Here is a 19,031-nt window from a genome sequence, read left to right as displayed (position 1 = left end):
CAAAGATTGTATTCTAGGGGAACTCCCCGGTAATTTCATTCTGTCTTCCTTTGAAATAATGACATGGTCTTTAACGGCTACTCTCCACTCGGATACCTATGCTTGGTAGATGGATGTGGGATGTTCCCATGTAGCAAGGCCGTTTTAAAGACGTAATACCGGTGTTTGTTGGCACCTTGGTTTGATAGATTGGGGGTATATTGTTTGTCTTCTTGCATGGCCGTATTCAGCTTCCGTGATTGCTTGCCAGGCCCACGATGTGGTTGATCGTATTCGAATTTATTCCATTGCTGGCATTCGCCAGCTGTTCAGGAAAGTGTGGACGGAATAGCTGCTTTTCAGCATCCCACTCCCAGCCTCTCTCAAGTAGTGCTTGCACAAGCTTTGAGCTGGATATGTTTGCAGTCCCGTTCTGTGCCATTTGTTCTAGGCCCAGGTATTCTGCGGCTGCTTCGGGTCTGATGGATTCGTATACTCGGCTGACATCTCTGAATGCTTTCTCGGTGAAGTAGGCTGAAAAAAAAAAAAAAAAAAAACGTCAGCTGTTTTGAAATGAAAGCGATAAAACAGATATTGTGCCTTGCGCTTACCATCGTACTTGTGAACCAAGGCGTCTACCGGCTCCGGCCATGTCTCGCTCCTCAAGTGCTGATAGGTTTCGTGATATTTGTTCTGCGATACTGCACGTAGCACGGCAATACTATTCTGCAATACCTTGTCTTTATTGACGAGTGTTGGGGGCATGCGATGCGTCAAGGCGCGAGCTTCTGCACTATAGATAAATTTAGTATCGAGTTTTTGTCATGGCGGGTGGAACTAACATCTGATCAGTGAGGAGATGGGAAATCAAAAACGACGAGTAGAAAGCGCTCAGAAGATCCTCGTCGCCTGTTATTTGAGTCTGCGTGAACTGTAGACATGCCTCGTCCTCGTACTGGCCAAGGACATCGTACAGAGCTTCGTATGAGGGGGACTCTGCCACGGCCTTTCCCAGCCGGTCGAGCGATAATGGCAGCAGGCTCATTTTTCCTAGGAGTGTGTAGGAAGGCACCCGCACAAGAAAGTCGCGTCGAACGGTATTAAAACGAGAACAGCGATGGAATAATAAGAGTATGGACTGGTGCGGGGAGGCCGGAGATTGGCAAGCGCCTCCGCAGGGCGACGTACGCGGGTCTCCATCTGAGCCGCGAGCTTGTCATTCGCCAAGCCGCGGAAGAGACCACCTGGCGGAGGAGCTGTCCTCTTGCACACCTTCGGGCCTCACACTACTATCCGATGAACAACACCACCTCGTCGTGAGTTGGATTTCATCACAGAATCGAAATCCTTGCAACTCGCGCTGGCCGCCATGGCCTCAACTGGAATTGATCCCTTTTTGAAGGGGAATACCGGCAGAAACACCCGTGGCCTCCTCCGCATCGTGATTCTAAGCACTATCGCCGCGGCCGCTGTTGCCAGTCGACTTTTCAGTGTTATTCGTACGGTTCCACTTCCAATTGCATGCATTTTTGCTGGGGGCTTATGACTGACTTGTTCTGTAGGCTTTGAGAGTATTATCCACGAGTGTGCGTACCCTTCATTATCTGCTGAGCGACGAGCGAACGTGGCTTGAACCGCAAATGAGACGGGTTACTGATGATTTACTATAGTCGATCCTTGGTTCAACTTTAGAGCCACCAAACATTTGGTCGAGCATGGATTCTACAGCTTCTGGGACTGGTTTGATGACCGTATGTCTCGTGCAGTCTGGCTCTAATACGCGGACCGAGTGCTAACGAAATCTTAAGGAACATGGCACCCCTTGGGCCGTGTCACTGGAGGAACGCTCTACCCCGGATTGATGGTTACCAGTGGTGCAATTTACCATTTCCTGCGCCTCATTTCTATCCCCGTCGATATTCGCAACGTTTGTGTGCTGCTTGCCCCCGCCTTCTCGGGGTTGACTGCATTTTCAACCTACCTCCTGACCAACGAGATGACGACCTCTCCCTCTGCCGGTTTGCTGGCAGCCGCTTTCATGGGAATCGCCCCCGGATACATTTCCCGATCTGTCGCCGGAAGCTACGATAACGAGGCAATCGCCATCTTCCTCTTGGTATTCACCTTCTTCCTATGGATCAAGGCAGTTAAGAATGGTTCCATCATGTGGGGAACGCTGACAGCCCTGTTCTACGGCTACATGGTGTCTGCATGGGGTGGATACGTATTCATCACCAACTTGATCCCTCTGCACGTCTTTGTCCTTGTCTGCATGGGCCGGTACAGCTCTCGTGTGTATATCAGCTACACTACGTGGTATGCCCTGGGAACTCTGGCGAGCATGCAGATTCCGTTTGTTGGTTTCCTGCCTATTCGCAGCAGTGACCACATGGCTGCTTTGGGTATGTCTTAATTGTTTGTATATGTCGCTCCAATGCTTACAAGTGCAGGTGTCTTTGGCTTGATTCAACTTGTCGCCTTTGTCGACTTTATCCGTTCTCAAGTCCCTGGAAAGCAGTTCCAGACACTTTTGACGTCTTTGATCCTATTGGTCTTTGGTGTGTCGCTTCTCGGACTTGTTGGCCTTACTCTTTCTGGTGTTATTGCGCCATGGAGCGGTCGTTTCTACTCTCTGTGGGATACCGGATACGCCAAGATTCACATCCCAATCATCGCATCCGTGTCCGAACACCAACCGACCGCTTGGCCAGCTTTCTTCTTCGATCTCAACTTCTTGATCTGGCTTTTCCCTGCTGGTGTCTACATGTGTTTCCGTGACCTCCGTGACGAGCACGTGTTTGTTGTCATCTACGCCGTCTTGTCCAGTTATTTCGCCGGTGTCATGGTGCGCCTGATGCTTACTCTCACTCCAATCGTGTGTGTCGCGGCTGCCATGGCTCTGTCGTACGTTCTGGATACCTATCTGCTTATCAAGAGCCCAGCGCCTCAGCCAAAGGATACCAGTGCGGCCAAGAATGCCGAGGGTCTCCGAGCAGAGCGTGGCACTGTTTACGGTATTACGTCGACCTTTTCCAAGACTTTCACCACCTCGGCTGTTATTGGTTATCTCATCCTTTTTGTTGCTCACTGCACTTGGGTTACTTCCAATGCATACTCTTCGCCATCCGTCGTGTTGGCCAGCCGCATGCCGGATGGAAGCCAGTTCATCATTGACGACTACCGCGAGGCATACTACTGGCTGCGCCAAAACACCGAGCAAAACGCCAAGATTATGTCCTGGTGGGATTACGGATACCAAATTGGAGGCATGGCCGATCGCCCAACACTTGTTGACAACAACACCTGGAACAACACCCACATCGCCACTGTCGGAAAGGCCATGAGCTCGCGTGAAGAAGTCAGTTACCCGATCCTCCGCGAGCACGATGTCGACTATGTCCTGGTTGTCTTTGGAGGATTGCTGGGTTACTCGGGAGACGACATCAACAAGTTCCTGTGGATGGTCCGTATCGCAGAGGGCATCTGGCCGGACCAGGTGAAAGAGCGAGATTTTTTCACCCCTCGCGGCGAGTACCGAGTCGATGACCAGGCCACTCCCACGATGCGCAACAGCTTGATGTAAGACAAGCCCTTTCTTGCCTAACTCTTTAACATAAACTGACGCAAGTAAAAAATAGGTACAAAATGTCCTACTACAACTTCCACAAGCTCTTCCCCGCGGGCCAAGCCCAGGACCGCGTGCGTGGCTCCAAACTCCCCTCCGAGGGCCCGCAACTCAGCTCGCTCGAGGAAGCATTCACCAGTGAGAACTGGATTATCCGTATCTACAAGGTGAAGCCCCTCGACAACGTTGGTCGTGACCACCAGAGCGCCGTTGCGTTTGAAAAGGGCCACAAAAAGAAGAAGAGCTCGAAGAGAAAGGGTCCTCCCGTTCTCCGTGTTGAATAAAAAGAATGCACACAAAAGATGTTTTTTTTTGTGTGTCTGGATGATCTTTATTGAACATTTTGTCAATCGTGTTGTATGATATTGAGTATAAATAAGAGGTAGATTTAGTTATTCAATTGTGTTCTGAGATGAATTATTCGTCACTACATAGATAGATGTATACCAAAAACCCGAAGAAAAGTTCTGCAATTGATATTTCCCAGTGAAGAATATAAACCCGTCCTTCTAATAAATCGATGAATTGATCCCGTCGTCCTAGGAACAAAATGAAATAAAAAATAGAATACAAAATCCATCCATAATATGTAATGTTATTGTACATCAAAGCGAGAAGAAAAAAAGGCAGCCAAGTTTATTATTCATCATCACACATCAATCAAAGAGAGAGATTGATGTATCTCAGTTTAATAGATTTAGGGAATACATATGGCTCAAGTCGCAGTTTGAACGCCATTCGTATTGTTGATTGATGGTTGTGGTGCTTCTTGGGCTTTTTGTGCTTGTATGACATGTGGTCGCCATCGAGTTAGCACTTTACCGGCTGCGGGGCGTGCTTCTTCGTCTGCATATTTTTGTTAGCTTCATGGGCTCTGCTCGTATATGTGGGAGTAATAATGATTCTTACGGGTGTTGTAGATCTCCTCCAATGTATCTAAACATAATTCTCGCGCTGGTGGTCTGAGCATTACGAGATAGCTGTGCGGTCAGGGTTAGATTTTTTTCTCTCGTAAAGCACAAAGAATTTGATGGCTATAGCTTACTGTAAAGTCTGCACACAAAGAGTAACGCGCTCAGGGTCACGGGCAAGAGTCTGAACATGGCCGAGAATCGGCGACGTGATTTCGGGAACCTCGCTGAGGAAGCGAATAAGAACCTTGTTATCGCGGGCATCGAGATACGGTAGAATACCGCCGAGAAGACGCAAGACCCAAGAGTCGTAGTGCAGAGGCACCGTCAAGTTTTCATTTTCTTTCGAGCGAGACGACGACGCATTTTGCATCTGTAATCTGTCATTGTACCATTCTTCATTGAGCCACGTGATGCCAATATTGATCCTGGAGCGGAAATCTTCGAGAATATGGCGATACAAAAGCTCGCGAATGTGTGTTGCTATGGTGGGCCTGCCATCGGCGTTTTCGATTTTCCCTGCGGCGCCTTCCAAGCTCGCTGGCGCTCGTGTCGCCATGCGTACGAGCATGGTTATCCATGCTTCTTTTGTGTCAAAGGATCCTCCCGCAAGACGCGCGAACCCTTTGCGGTCTGACTGAGTTCCGGGGCCCTTGACGGCTGGTTTGAAAGGGGTGGCCACCATCATCTCAAAGACTCGCTCGGCGGCGGCTCGGCCGACTTCGCCTGCTTCATCCTCGGTCATGGGAGGAGGCTTGGGAAGTTTGAATGGTCCTAATTCTGGTTCGAGCCCGAAAATGGTGGGCATCGTATCCTCTGCTTCCTGTACAGGGACATCTGCTGGCTGATACTCTGGCTCATAGTCATCATCTTCTTCTTCGGCGGGCACTTGGGTCTGTTTTGCTTGTTGAGCAACAAGGCCTTGGTATCGAGCTCGAATACCCTGGGATGGTTAGTCCATGCTACAAAATAAACGGTAAGGAAACTTACTTCTGTCGCTTGTTGTAATGAATTAGAATCTACTCTCCCGAGCACAGCAACAGCAATCTTGACAATAAGATCCGGTGGTAGTTGTTTGACATCAAAAGTAGAAAGCCCAGCATCCTCAGTAAGAGTGTAAAGTTGGGCATAGCTCGTAGGACCCGGAGGGAGAGGAGGTATTTTTATCAAAGGCGGGGTCTCAACACCAAGCTTGGCTCTCTTGACGTTATCTAGACCGTCTGTCGGTTCCGCAGGCGGGCCGCGTTTTCGAGATGTATCATCAAGAGCCTCTGTGCAGCTCTGCGCAAGTCGTTCCATATACTGCTGCATTTTCCCAGCCTTTGGATGATTGGGGTTCCTGTAAAAGTTAGGACACCGTTGTCCAAAACCCAATGAGGGCCGAGGGTTTAGGGATTCTCACCTTTTCAACACGTTTATTAGAACAGCACGGGCTGTGCGCTCCATCGACTTGACCTTCACACGCATAGTTGGAGTCAAAGGCCCATTTAATGTTTTGATAGGGTTGAAATTCAGAATAGTTTCGAGTATTTTGTTTGCAATTGTCGACCGAGTTCGAAGCATGACGGCCAAACAATTCAACGTCGCGTTCACCAAGATTGCATCACTTTTGTTTATTAGCCATATCCTCATAGAACAGAACTAATCAACCACCTACTCTGAGTTCTCTTGGAGCACTGTCAAGAGTCGATCTAATAGCCCCGATGCCTCTGCTTCTAAGTTGGGTATCACGAGTATAGCGTGAGTTCGGGGGACGATAGCGATGGACGTCTCGTTTTTCTCCGGCCGCTGGACAAAAAAAAACCTGTTAGTATAGAACTTTGAGCAACAGAAGACGGAATGGCATACTCTTGGATCTGCTATGGGCCCGGGCGTTTGGGTATGAACGACTCTCTGCACAAATTTGATGCAGCACACCCTCACTGGATGCGGCGCGGAGTCCATCCGGCCAAGTATATTATGCTTGATTGCGGTCATTTGCTCCCATATCGTTTTTTCTTGTTGATGACGAATGCTAAGAAAAGCAACAAAGTCAGAACCTCAAAACAAGGGACGAGCTACAGGAGGAGTGGACGGTTTTTACGATATCCTATAGGAAGGGGGGATGGCGATAAACCTACACATGTCTGAACACGAATGTATATAAACTGGCCGCGATTTGAATCACATTCTGAACCACCGTCATGTCTTCTGCATCGTGATCGAGAAGTTCCTGAAGAGTTGGGAGCACGGTCGTGGCGAGCTGCTCTTTCTGCGTCGAGGGCAGCGCCGGATTGGCGAATGTTTCTGCGAGGAAATCCGAGCCCCATCTTCGTAGCTCGAGGGCCGAACTGACACCGATGATGGGAAGGATTCCCTGGACAACTTGTGGGTAGAGCGCGGCATCGGACAGCACCAGGTTCCGCGCAGCCTGGAGCTGATCTAGCTGATCATTGAGGTTGACTTGAGCCATAGTGGCTCGCCGTCGTCGGCCTCAAAGAGTTACTACGACCAGCCTGTGGAAAATTTGCGACGTCTATACCGACTCGAATGGATGTTGTAGTCAAGTTGAAAGGTCGTTTGTTGGCAGCATCGGCGGGTGAAACGCGGATCGGAGTGAATATTAGTTTCTTTGTCGCGTGAGTTTGTCGCAGGTTGGACAAGGGACAGCGGATCACAGCATTGTCGGCCAGGGCGAAGCTCCCTATTGGTGTGAAATTGGAGAAGAGGACCTGAAGCAAATGCTGGGTTGTGTTCCTTGCGAATAGCAAAGCAGTGGCAGCAAGCTCGGCCAGCTAGGAACAAACCAAACCCGCGACTGGGCGTTAGATGTCACGCGCACCGCCACAGGTCGAAAAGTGTCGGAACAGAAACACACAACAGAAAAAGACGAGGAATGCCCTCAAATAGTGTTTTTTTAAAAGTCCATATCATAAATATTTCATATATTGTTTAGCATTTGTCAATTTTGGTTATACCGGCAAAACACCCAGCGAAGCCATAGATGCCTCAGCCACACCACATGGTGCCAAGACATGGATATGGCTGTGGCTTGTCTCCCGCCCTTCTCCGACTTTCGTCAGGGCAAGAAGAAGTCGACAACCTCTTCTCAATCGCTCGCTCTTGGAGGCGCCCAACACTCAAAAAATGCCGACCGGAATGTACGTCAAATCATACAACCAAATGGTTCTTTCGCGTTGAAAATCATAGACTAACCTTTTCGCCCGTTCTTTTCGTGATAGCTTCAATTCGAGTTACTACGGCAAAGACTATCGAGCGGGCGCTGCCCTGCTTCGAGCTCGTCGCCCCTATCTCGTCAAGAATGCTCTGACTGGATTGGGGCTGTGTCTGTTTACTGTCGGCGTTTGTATGTGTTTTTCTTGTTCGGCTTTTGGGGATATGAGTTGAATGGTCTGCTGACTCGGGACCTCGTTTTATATACAGACTCATTCACAATCCGTGCTGTCGGACAAGAAGATTTCTCCGATGTCGTTGTCCCCGACGCTCCACAGCAAAGCAACAGCCAGAAGAATTAAACAAGCGATATCTTTTTCATCATCACTCGAGAATAAGAAAAAGCCTCCCAGCTATACACTCCGATTTCCATGTTCACCGGACGAACGATGTACGATATACTGCTATTTGCAACTCTTCTTCCGAATACCCACCACCAGCCTACTATTTCTTATATTACCTATTGTACAATGAGAAACCGGAGTTTTTGATTGACATTACCACAAAAACAGAGCAATCAAGTCTATTTTAGATCTACAATCTTAATAGTAGTACTTTTGTAACTGGTGATGGTATTTGGCAATGTCTTAAGCATTGGACTATGCATGCACAAAGAAACATTTCAATGTGGATATAAATCCGACAAACTAGTTTGATCTACACAGAACAAAAAGTAAGTATACATAGTTCTATCCAACGGCAGTTCCCATCAGACATCTAGATACTATAAACAATAGATAATATACTTGTCAAACAAACCAAGCAAAATAAAAAACCAGTTATATACACAAATCAGCGCAGAAACAAAGACAATGATTTCGTTATTATTGATTGCAATGACCCTTTAGAAACCGTAATATGCCATGCATTATGTGTTGTTGAGAGAGAGTTTTTCCATAATACGCCGCTTCATTTCCCGCAAAAAACCATAAACACCTTCCCCCCAAAACAAGGAACTTCAAGTTATCTCACTTTGAAGAATAGTGAAATTTAGTTAGTACGTGCAACACAGGTCTCTATAGGTATACCTCTGAGTGAGCATACAAGTCGAAGCACGAGGGGGGAAACCAGAAGAAAGTATATATGTTATAAAATAATGACTCATGCCACGACCAGTATAGAACGAACAAAAAATTCAAATGCTGCATCATTGTCATCGGGCAGTCATTCGACTTGACCCTGACCCTGTGACAAGTGCCGCAGAAGAATGAATGCCGCCCAGCGGCCTGTTGGACAACGGAGGCGACGAGTCCTGCTTCGACGCACCAAATAAACCAAACCGCGCTGGCGGCGAAAAGCCCGTGTTGTGTCCGGTTTCTTGTTGTTGCCTCGTGTTCTCGACCAAATGGCTTTGATTATTTGATTGCGACTTACGCACATCAAGTGGAGACGAGCTTTGCGATCGGAAGCCTGCTGCTGCTTTTCGTCCAGAAGTATCGTAGTCAAGGGTAGTATATGGGGCGACACCCTGAGGTATTCTGTCTCCTTCCAAACCATATGGCGTATTCGCCGCCGAGGAATTAGCTGCAGATGCATTGTCTGCTATGGTAGATGCTGATCCATTTGGGGCATGAATGTCGACAACTCGTTTCTGAGATGCGGGAGTCGTGAAGGAGGCAAGGTTGGTCAAGAAATGTTTGTTGTTTGTCTGTGCAATTTGATTCGCCCATGAAGAGGCGGCCTGGAATCCTTCTTCTGTTGCATTATGACGAAGAGGACCCCCGGAAGTGAGAGATCCTCGGAGAGGCCCGGTACTTGGAGCTATCGTAGGTCGGTGCTCAATGGAGATCTACAACGTTGTAAGCCTCTATGAATCACAAAATAAAAGCATTCAACTTACCCCCATTTTATCCAAATCCTCGTCGACTTCAGTGACGCGGGCAGCTGATAAAGATGGCGCAGCTGGGAAGCCCACATATTTGGCGACACCAGCCATAACAGACACTTCTTGATTGTATGCCGCTTGTTGAGAGATTTGTTGAGATCTTCTCGTAGGAAAGGGGATGTAGTGGTCAGCACCGAGCTCCTCTGTTTTGAAGCGATCATGCTGAATGGCGTAGAACTGTTTGCTGACGGCGGTAGAGTGTCTCTCTCGAGCGTCCCGAATACGCTGAAAGTAAGTGCTGAATGTCTGAGCTCGATCCGCCAGACTGCGGCTCAGGAGAGACTGAAGGCGATACTGAAAAAGTGTACGCTCATACTTTATTTTCTTATCCCGATGGAGTTTCACGCAGTCCAGCTGTCGAACCAATTCCGCGTGAGTGGGTTCTGGACTGGTGAGCTCTTCCAACTCTCGGTCAATCTTTGCTATTTTCTCATCGTAAATTCTAGAGTATATCAGCTGTCTGCTCTTGGCATATGATCAAACCTGAACTTACTTGTCACGTAGAGTTGAGAATTCTTTCTCTAGAACCCCCAGGGCATCGATGGCAGCAATTTTCTTGGCCACTGCTAAATGTCAGAAAGGAGAGCTCATGAGGAAGAAACAAGGTGGTCCAACGTACTCTCTTCTTCGGTCTTCGCAGCAACATCGGCGTCATCGCCGTCCTCAGCCACTTCACCATTCTCTTCGTCTTCTTGTAGATTGTCTTCGGTGCCGTCAAGAGCACCGTCCCCATTTTCAACATCCTCATCCACATCTTTAGCCTTTCTTCCCTTTCGCTTTCCTTTCTTTCCTCTTTTACCGCGAGTTGAAACAGCCGGAACGTCTAGGTCTTGGCCTTCGTCGGCCATGTTGTCTTTGTGTGAGATATCATGCTTACTAGCATCTTCCGAGCCCTCGCGAGACAACGGTGTCTCTGTAGGAGGTTCATCACCTTGATCACTCTTTATGGAAGCACGGCGCTTTCTCAGGGGTTCACTGTCGCCAAAGTCCGCTTCAACGTCTTCGGCTGATTGAAGGCGCTTGCGCTTCTTACCCACTGCATCGGAGTGTGGAAGTTGTTTCGCGGTGTCATCTGCGACTGCGTCTTCCTCTTCTTCCTCTTCTTCATCATCTTCCTCCTCGTCTTCAGCAACGACGCCATTGTCCTTGGATAATTGCCGAGGCTTGCTGGGTGTTTCCTCCATTTCTTGTTCGTCGTCCTCGTCAACCTCGTCGTATGTGGTGGATTGTGCAAGTTTGCTGGGACTGTTTTCAAAGCGGTTTGTGGAGCTTAGGTTGATGTTTCTCAAGTTGCGAGGGTGATTAGGAGAGTCTTCTAGTCGCTCGGTTTCGGCTTCGGAGTCGACTTCAGCCACGGGGTTCTCCTGGAGGCGCAGTGGCTCATCGCCAAAGGGCTCATTGTCCGATACGTCGTCAATTTCGCTCAAACTGCTTGATCTATCATCGTCGCCTAGCGGATCTTCGAGAAATAGATTCGCGCCAGCACCGGGAGCTATAGGCTCAACCATGTTTGCAGACGGGGCGGCGGACTCGGTGCTCTCAATCGCATCCATGATAACGACGACGATCGCACCAAACCGATGGTTGTAAGATTGAAATCGAGAGCGGTAAAATCAAGGGTATTGGAAATTTGGCGAATTTGAGTCAATCTCAGAGGATTTCTCACACGGTCAGCACCCCGCCGACACGGGGTCTTTACCGACAGCGCGTGAATCCACACAGAGGCGTAATATGAGCGAATCGAGGAGAGGACGTATATTTCGACCGGCGACGCAGAATCTAGCAGCGAGCAGAGTGTCGGATTCGCGTTGTGAGCAAGGCGGGCGGAAGAAACGAGGTCAACATTGGGGGTCGCAAGTCGTGGGAGCTCCCGAAGGCGGAGAAAGATGTTGCAAAGATGGGCGCGAACGAGCGCGGGAGGTGTTCGAAGCGGTAGAGGGCAGGCAAGCGGCGGGCGCTCTAGAGATATGGTAGCAAAAGAGAAGCAGAAGGGGAGCCTTGTCGTCTATGGAATCGAGGCGACGAGCATTCTGTACAGGATGAGGGTGCGGTAAAGTTGTTGGTCAGTGACGGGCTGGCGACCTGGGGGAGCGACAACGCCTTGCCCCAGGCGGTGTTTTTCTGCCGCTGATGCGCCGGCCTATCGTCGCCCGTGACCGACCCTGAGCGATCGCCGCGTGTTTTGGCCAATGGTAGCGGGCGCTTCCTCTCACCGCCCTCGGCTGGCGCCCGCACGTGACTCGGCTCCGGATGCGACGAAACTGACGAGGCTCGCCTGACCTTGTCGTGGCATGACTTTCGACAGGGAATTTTTGCAAAATCTACTATGATAGAGATATCTTCCCCTAGACACGGGCAATCGGGAGACACCCTAAAATCATCTCCCCGAGCCGGTTTAGCTCTACGCGATTTAGTATGATTCTTTCGCCGACATATCTGCCAATTCTCTCGAGAAGAGATATCGACGTCTCGAAGTCACAGAAGTTTTTGACCAGCTGCCCATTGAAAGCAGAAATATTAATATCGACTTTACTGTTGTCCTAAAATTTCGACTACAAACTCGTGATTATAGTGGAGGTAAAAACACATCATTGCGTAGCTCTTATCGCAGATCACGTGGAGATAACGGAGCTCCAGTGCCACAATTTGCCAATAATAATCTCTGCGGCGGCCGATAAAAAAAAATTGGATACCAAACGGCACAATCCCATTTTTCTTGATTTGCAGCACTCCCACGAGGCGTGTGTATTGTTTCCAGAGGAAAAAAGGGCCTTGAGAATAATAACCATGGGGAAGAAATCAAAAAGCCAATCTGAACACCGCAAAGGTGCAAAAGCCGAGGCCAATGGCGACGCTGAAGTAGCCAACCAACCATCTTTTCTGGCTGGTAATGCGCCATTTGACCCTTTACTGGCCTCGCTATTTGAAACAAGTGTATGTGTGCTCAATTATATTATCTGGAACCCATATAGCTGACCCTGCTACAGGCTGGACCGGTGCAGACACCATCAGTGCAATATACTTCTACGAAGCGTTCCTCAAAGCACAAAGGCTCCAATGCGCCACACGAAGGCGGTTCGGATGAGGAGTCGGATGACGAAAATCAAAGTGATAATCACAGCGACCAAGAAATGCAGGATGCGGAGGACGGAAGCGATACAGGCAGTTCCGAAACCGATAATGCTCGCGTGAGCCGAAAACGCAAGAGGACAGCCGCAGACAACCTAGAAGATGTTTACATGCAGAAAATCACTCGCGAAGAACAAAAAGAAGAAGCCAAACGCAAGGCAGACTCATCCAAGAAGCGAAAGGCGGCCAAGTCTGACGACGATAGCAACGCATCACAAGAGGACGATTCCTCAGATGACGACGACACCGCACCTCCTATGCACGAGTCTTTGACCGGCGAACAGGAAGTCACAGAACTGGACAAATCAGGCAGAACCGTTTTCCTCGGCAACGTTTCGAATACTGCGATTAGAACCGGCTCAGCTAGGAAAACGCTGGTGAAACACCTTTCATCCTTTTTGGATAGCCTGCCCAAATCAGACACGCCTCACAAAGTCGAATCAATCCGCTTCCGCTCTACAGCCTACGGCACTAAGCTTGGGGTTCCTCGACGTGCTGCCTTTGCTCAAAAAGAGGTCATGGATTCCACGACGTCTAGTACAAACGCTTACGTCGTCTTTTCTACAAAACTCGCCGCCCAAAAGGCCCCAGGGGCTTTGAATGGGACAGTAGTACTCGACCGTCACCTGAGAGTCGACAATGTTGCGCACCCCTCGGCAATTGACAATAAGCGATGTGTGTTTGTTGGAAACCTCGCCTTCGTTGATCTAGAGAACACTGCCGGTGAAGACGGCGAGGCGCCCAAGAGAAAACCAAGCACACCAGCTGATATTGAGGAAGGGCTGTGGCGCACATTCAATGATCACACAGGAGCTGGAGGCCAGAAAAATGCAGGTGGTGGAAACGTGGAATCCGTCCGGGTTGTTCGCGACCAGGCCACCCGTATTGGCAAAGGGTTTGCCTATGTGCAGTTCTTCGAATCCAACTGCGTGGAAGCAGCGTTGCTTCTGGATGGCAAGAAATTCCCTCCATTGCTACCCCGCAAACTCCGTGTCGTCCGAGCCAAGAAGGTAAATAAAAAACGCGACTCGGAGAGGCGTAGTGGCGGACGCATCGAAGGCACTCGCGACACCCTTGGTGGCCGATCCAGCAAGTTGTTTGGTCGGGCTGGAGCTGCCAAACTGCGAGATGTCGTCGGTAACACGCCGTTCATTTTCGAAGGACAACGCGCGGTGGAGGGCTCTGGTCAGCTGAAGGTGAGGACCAAATCTCGGGGGGCGAGCAAGGGAAAGCGAAGTTCTCGTCGTGCAGCTGCATATCGTGCAGGCGGCGGCAGAGCTGGTAAGTAAGAAAGCACGGGCAAGTAGGGGTGTGTTTTGTGATGTCTATATAAAACGTGGTTCCATGGCGTTGTGCATATGATCATTTGGATGTAAAGCGAGACAACTCGAGCTTTTCTTCTGGTGCAAGTTTCATGTTTTAAAGAGATGAAGTTAGTTTCCGGGTTAGCGTCTATAGATGCTATAAAGAACAAGTACTATAGTTAGACATGTATTTTGTCGTCATTATTATATCCACCTTTCATTTCATAGTCTGGGTCTTCTCCGAACCAGAAGGTCTTGACACTTAGTACACGTGTGCTAACTATTCGGCTATTGGAGAAGAATTGTTCAAATGTTGTGTTCCGTACGAGCCTAGGTAAAAAATGTATAATGACCGTATTTGTTTTCAATACTTATATTAACTGTCACTTTAGAACTAGGCCAGAACGAATAGAAGAAGGTCTCTCTGATGGCTGAAGTTTCAAATTCCGTTTGGGGTGACTGATAATTATGGTATTTGGGTTTTTAGTACTGCGGTTGATAAATCAAAATCACGACCTACTTGGCATTAAATACTCACCTAAGGAGTTTGATACATCTGGGACTACACCGTTTCCGATGCCTTTTTTTTAACAGGATATTTTATTGTAGAATAGTAGTTGCAGCATCGAAATGACATAAAGTGTCTCAATATTGGCGTATTCGATGTGTTACTTATACGTGTACTCTCACTCCTGTGTTGTATTCTCCGTTATACTACTTAGATAGATAATGGAATACTAATGAGTTCTATATTGAGCGATCATCATATATTGTTACAATGAGGTCACCATGATATAGTCTCGGTAAATTTCGTTTTCTAAAGAGGTGAAGCCAGTACGATACAGAATATAGATACATTTACTCTCCATGCAAACAGTGCAAACGTGAACGTAACCCCACCAGCTCAGCCACAGCCACAGCCACAGCCTCAACGACGTCATTGCAATCGACGACAATAAACACCGATATGTTGACCTCATTAAAAACACTGACCAGATGCCAAGGTGGCCTTCGTCATAGTTCGAGAATTCTACTCAATTCGATTGCTGTGCAATTGAACCCATGACTTTATTCGCTGACATTGCGCTCCCTTTTATCATCTTTTGTTTGATAAGCTACTTTACCACAATGCACCGCAGTCCTTTCTCACGCAATAGGAACCGGAGGGTCCTACCGCCCGTTCCACAGCATCATGAGCCGGAGACGAGTAGTAAAACCAGCGGTTCCAGCTTGGACATGAACGATAAACCTGGAAACCAGGAGTTTTATCCCAGTATGGAAGACGTCCTGGACGTCCGCGATCTGCTCCGCCGTATGAGGCCCAGTGCCCATGGAACAGTGCCGGATGAAATCGTGGATATGATTATCGACGAGGCTGAATATTGGCCTAGTGTGGTGACGAGTCTGAATACGACACCTTTGATGATTTCGGCAGATGGTGACAAGGAATGTTTGAGGACGCCACCATTGTGTTTCAGCTTTAATGAGGGAGAGGAGAACACGCCAAAGACTCTTTTACATAGGGGCATGTATCCGTGTAGAAAAATAGTCTTTGATATATCTTCGCACGACCAAGGCTGGGGTGGTAATCACGGTCATCAAGGCACGTTTCGAGGATCTTATACTTGGTTTGATACCTATATCATCCCATCCAACAAGAAAAATAGCACCGATGGGGAGGAAGGAGGCCAAGAGTCAGTCTCTACAGAGACAGGAGAGGACGCAACATCCGGTCCATACCCCATGAAACCCTTTCTACCAGGCTCCACAAAACTCCAGTGCAATCGCACCGCGACTAAAGTTCCTACGAATTATCACATTGTTTGGCATTACAAAGATAGCATCCAGCAGGACTCTTCCGAAGCGGAGAGGATTGAAGAAGAAGAAGGCCGCGGAAGAGCAACCCTAGATGGCGAATCGGTGCGAGCAATGCAAATTGGGGACCAGCTCGTCGTTTGGATGCGAGCACGGTTTGCTGCATGGCGCAACAACGTGGACAGCATGTCTGTAAGAATATTCTGGGCTGTATAGAATGAGTCTCTAACGATTTGTTTTCTTTTGCCATTTTGTAACGGTTCGGACTGGGTAATCCCGATCAAAACCCGTATTGGCTTTCATTCGCGGAGCATTTCGGGTCGCCGCATAAGTCTTTATTTGTTTTCTTTTGTGATCTATTGACATTGTATTTTTGTAATTCAGCACATGGAAAAATACTACCATTTAATCAAAATCATTTACTTGATTGGCGGGAATTGCCAGACGTATATCTTCCTACATACTTAAGATTAGTTCTTTAAATAATTAACATATATCTGTACGGTTACGACCTTGAAATTTGTTTTTACTTGTGAACCCCCCAGCCCACAAGCCCGTCATTCTAGTTTGACAAACGCAACGTGCATGAGCAATCAGCCACCTACCTAAAAGATTGTCCGCCGCTTGCTTTCTTGCTGCAAACAAACAAACATTAGGATTGGCATAACAGAGATGTTTTCTCCCAACCCTAAACCTTTCACATTACCAACATCATCACCTGTTACAAGTTTCCGTCAACTTCTTGTGTCTAACAAGACCTAGCATCCTTCAAGTCTATATTGGTTTCATCCATCTCTTCACCCTCAACGGGAATACCTCTTTGAAACAAACTTCGATCACCAACGAAACATTTTCCGCCTTAGCTCATCCGCCAAACATCACCATCAAACCCTGAAAGACGTTGATGTGAAGATGGAGAACTTCTACTATTTTCCAAACCAGACAAGCGTTATCGCACACAATATCCGCGGGATTTACATGATATATCCCGATCTACAAGCTCGGTACCAGACCATCGTGAGGCAGAGAACTACCCTGTCGGCCTTTGAAATCTGGGTGGCCCTTGCACGACTCTACTTCAATCCCGGATCAGGGTTTACACGGACGTGTCGTATTAGACAGCGTGTGGGCGGGGGAATGTCGATAGACATTTCTCGCAGCGAGACACTACTAAACGTCATCACCATCTCCGTTCTTCCAACATATCACGACTACCCATCTCAGGATATGTGGAAGGAAGCCATCGCTCTTGACGCTAAACGGTTAACAAACCTGCAATTCTATCACGACGACTATCAAGGCAGATTTTTGTATTCGATAATAGTCATCGGCAGATTTGTTAGGGCGTTTCTGTTGTGTCCATGTGGTCCAATATCTCCCGTGACCTATGTTACCCCTGAGATGCTTGAATCTGGCGCAACCTATGTTCGCCCTCTGGAGTTATGGCATGATGAAGAGTTGATTCACGATTTGCTGGAACGTTGTGTGTGGGGGATTGGTTTTTCATGATGTGGTCCTGTATTCCTACGCTGCTTTCTTTTCTTTTTGTATTGAATCACTGTCTAGTATATGGTTCGGTATAGGATCGGTTGGGCGAGGAATCGATAGCGCCTGGTATTTCTCAAAAACGGAAATTCTTGGTAATCAACCCTAACTGCGACATTAGCGTACCAAAACTCATAAGCATCTTCGATATTAAAAAGTGTCAACTATGAGTTGCTAACTTAACAGAAATTAAAACCGGACGATCCGAATGCGAGCCTCTAAGCTCGATTTCTATCTAGAGATTTATCGGTGTATAGTCTATCTAAGTCTAGTAAATGAGTCCAACTCAATACACTCGTGTTCCACAGACCATTCCCTCGTCTCCCGAATGCTCATATCTAGTTGATTAACCCCCGCTTCTGAACCCTGTCGTCTTTCGCCTTCATTGCCTCCCGTACCGGCTGCATTACCTCCCGAGACATGTGTCTCGTGGTGACAAATGTCCTCTATAGAACTTATTTTCCGACTCTGTAACCGCGCCTTTTTATTCTGGGCGGATCCTGCTGGGTTGTTTATTGTATTCAGTATCGACCGCTTGTAGTAATAGTTATTACTGCTTTGATTCGATAGCCCCTGACCCCAGCCGGTATTAAACGCTATCACGAATGGCTTTAGACACGGTATTGTTGCCGCCATGAGGCTGTAATGGAGTAACGTTTGACTCAAAAGGGCGAGGTCGGCGCTGTCGAGACTTGGGTCGGAACTATGCCAGGTATCGTCAAGGTACGATAAGCGTGTTACGCAGATTGGGATTAATCTAAACCAACGTCAGCAATTATTATTAAAAAAAAGATAAAATAACAAGTGAATCCGTACAGCAGCCGACATCCAAAGGACCCCACAACAATTGCCTTGCTTATCCATCTCATCTGGAGATCCCAGACAAGGGACACGCTCATGATAAATAGGACGACTTCAATCGAAAGGTCAAAAGCAGCAATAACCTGCCAGCGGAGGGTCTGAGGAAGGTTAACGTTAACAGGGAAATCAGCCTTGGCGAGCGGGCTTTGGTACACACTGGATTATCACATTCGCTAGTAGCGAACCATGGGATGGTCAAGTCGCATTGCAATGAGATAGCCAGCTCAGAAGCAACAATCCAAATAAAAATGACAGTCAGGACAATGTTGCAAACTCTAATAAACGATTTGTCGTGGTTAATGCGTCGAAGCAGGAATATAACTGATGTTTTTGCCGCTCCATGACCCAGAATCAACAATAGGTTGGCGATATACGCATCCTACAACACGGTTTAGCCAGATAATACAGTCGAAAACTAAAAGTAATAACAATGAACCTTTTGTGAACTTTTCATACTCCCCACGTCAAGTAGGCTTCCTGATTTTCCGAATCCATGCTCGACGGATCTGAGTGTGACTCCCACCTGCGCAATACCTGCTGCCTGAGAGAGGTTGGTAAGCAAAGGTCGCAAGCCGATTCAGGATTTTTCTATTTCCCTCACTGTTCCAAACCCAGCAAAAAAGTCGTCCCATTTAAAGGAACCCGTAATCGCAATCCTGGTGTAGAGTCGAATACCGAAGCATAACACCATCCACGACATCAATACCGTTGATGCGATTACAACCAAGCCCCTTCGATCGGTGGAGCTTATGACATAAGCTCGA

General features: G+C 48.0%; 7 protein-coding genes across 7 annotated transcripts; 3 read left to right on the top strand and 4 right to left on the bottom strand.

Moving 5' to 3' along the window:
- Window positions 1-226: 226 nt before the first annotated feature.
- On the bottom strand, window positions 227-1,024 carry TRUGW13939_01126 (uncharacterized protein; the record flags this gene model as incomplete). Its single annotated transcript, XM_035484329.1, has 3 exons — window positions 227-513; window positions 591-772; window positions 822-1,024. 3 exons carry the CDS (start codon window positions 1,022-1,024, stop codon window positions 227-229), a joined length of 672 nt encoding a protein of 223 aa, XP_035340222.1.
- Window positions 1,025-1,348: 324 nt separating this feature from the next.
- Window positions 1,349-3,888, top strand: TRUGW13939_01125 (uncharacterized protein; the record flags this gene model as incomplete). Its single annotated transcript, XM_035484328.1, has 6 exons — window positions 1,349-1,478; window positions 1,542-1,565; window positions 1,650-1,730; window positions 1,788-2,381; window positions 2,430-3,558; window positions 3,618-3,888. 6 exons carry the CDS (start codon window positions 1,349-1,351, stop codon window positions 3,886-3,888), a joined length of 2,229 nt encoding a protein of 742 aa, XP_035340221.1.
- Window positions 3,889-4,319: 431 nt separating this feature from the next.
- Window positions 4,320-6,967, bottom strand: TRUGW13939_01124 (uncharacterized protein; the record flags this gene model as incomplete). The annotated part of the gene is made up of 8 exons (XM_035484327.1): window positions 4,320-4,450; window positions 4,514-4,584; window positions 4,650-5,458; window positions 5,506-5,854; window positions 5,918-6,121; window positions 6,173-6,303; window positions 6,364-6,529; window positions 6,636-6,967. The coding sequence occupies 8 exons, from the start codon at window positions 6,965-6,967 to the stop codon at window positions 4,320-4,322; spliced, it is 2,193 nt and encodes a 730-aa protein (XP_035340220.1).
- A 562-nt stretch (window positions 6,968-7,529) lies between these two features.
- TRUGW13939_01123 (uncharacterized protein) lies at window positions 7,530-8,030 on the top strand (the record flags this gene model as incomplete). Its single annotated transcript, XM_035484326.1, has 3 exons — window positions 7,530-7,655; window positions 7,705-7,861; window positions 7,939-8,030. 3 exons carry the CDS (start codon window positions 7,530-7,532, stop codon window positions 8,028-8,030), a joined length of 375 nt encoding a protein of 124 aa, XP_035340219.1.
- Window positions 8,031-8,881: 851 nt separating this feature from the next.
- TRUGW13939_01122 (uncharacterized protein) lies at window positions 8,882-11,166 on the bottom strand (the record flags this gene model as incomplete). The annotated part of the gene is made up of 4 exons (XM_035484325.1): window positions 8,882-9,517; window positions 9,569-10,055; window positions 10,107-10,176; window positions 10,233-11,166. The coding sequence occupies 4 exons, from the start codon at window positions 11,164-11,166 to the stop codon at window positions 8,882-8,884; spliced, it is 2,127 nt and encodes a 708-aa protein (XP_035340218.1).
- A 1,234-nt stretch (window positions 11,167-12,400) lies between these two features.
- Window positions 12,401-16,077, top strand: TRUGW13939_01121 (uncharacterized protein; the record flags this gene model as incomplete). The annotated part of the gene is made up of 4 exons (XM_035484324.1): window positions 12,401-12,547; window positions 12,601-14,023; window positions 14,899-14,936; window positions 15,067-16,077. The coding sequence occupies 4 exons, from the start codon at window positions 12,401-12,403 to the stop codon at window positions 16,075-16,077; spliced, it is 2,619 nt and encodes an 872-aa protein (XP_035340217.1).
- Window positions 16,078-17,664: 1,587 nt separating this feature from the next.
- TRUGW13939_01120 (uncharacterized protein) lies at window positions 17,665-18,762 on the bottom strand (the record flags this gene model as incomplete). Its single annotated transcript, XM_035484323.1, has 4 exons — window positions 17,665-18,163; window positions 18,223-18,365; window positions 18,425-18,646; window positions 18,724-18,762. The coding sequence occupies 4 exons, from the start codon at window positions 18,760-18,762 to the stop codon at window positions 17,665-17,667; spliced, it is 903 nt and encodes a 300-aa protein (XP_035340216.1).
- Between the last annotated feature and the right edge of the window lie 269 nt (window positions 18,763-19,031).

Source organism: Talaromyces rugulosus, chromosome I (genome assembly GCF_013368755.1).
Source record: "Talaromyces rugulosus chromosome I, complete sequence".
NCBI lineage: Eukaryota > Fungi > Ascomycota > Eurotiomycetes > Eurotiales > Trichocomaceae > Talaromyces > Talaromyces rugulosus.
This window is presented reverse-complemented; position numbering and strand designations above follow the sequence as displayed.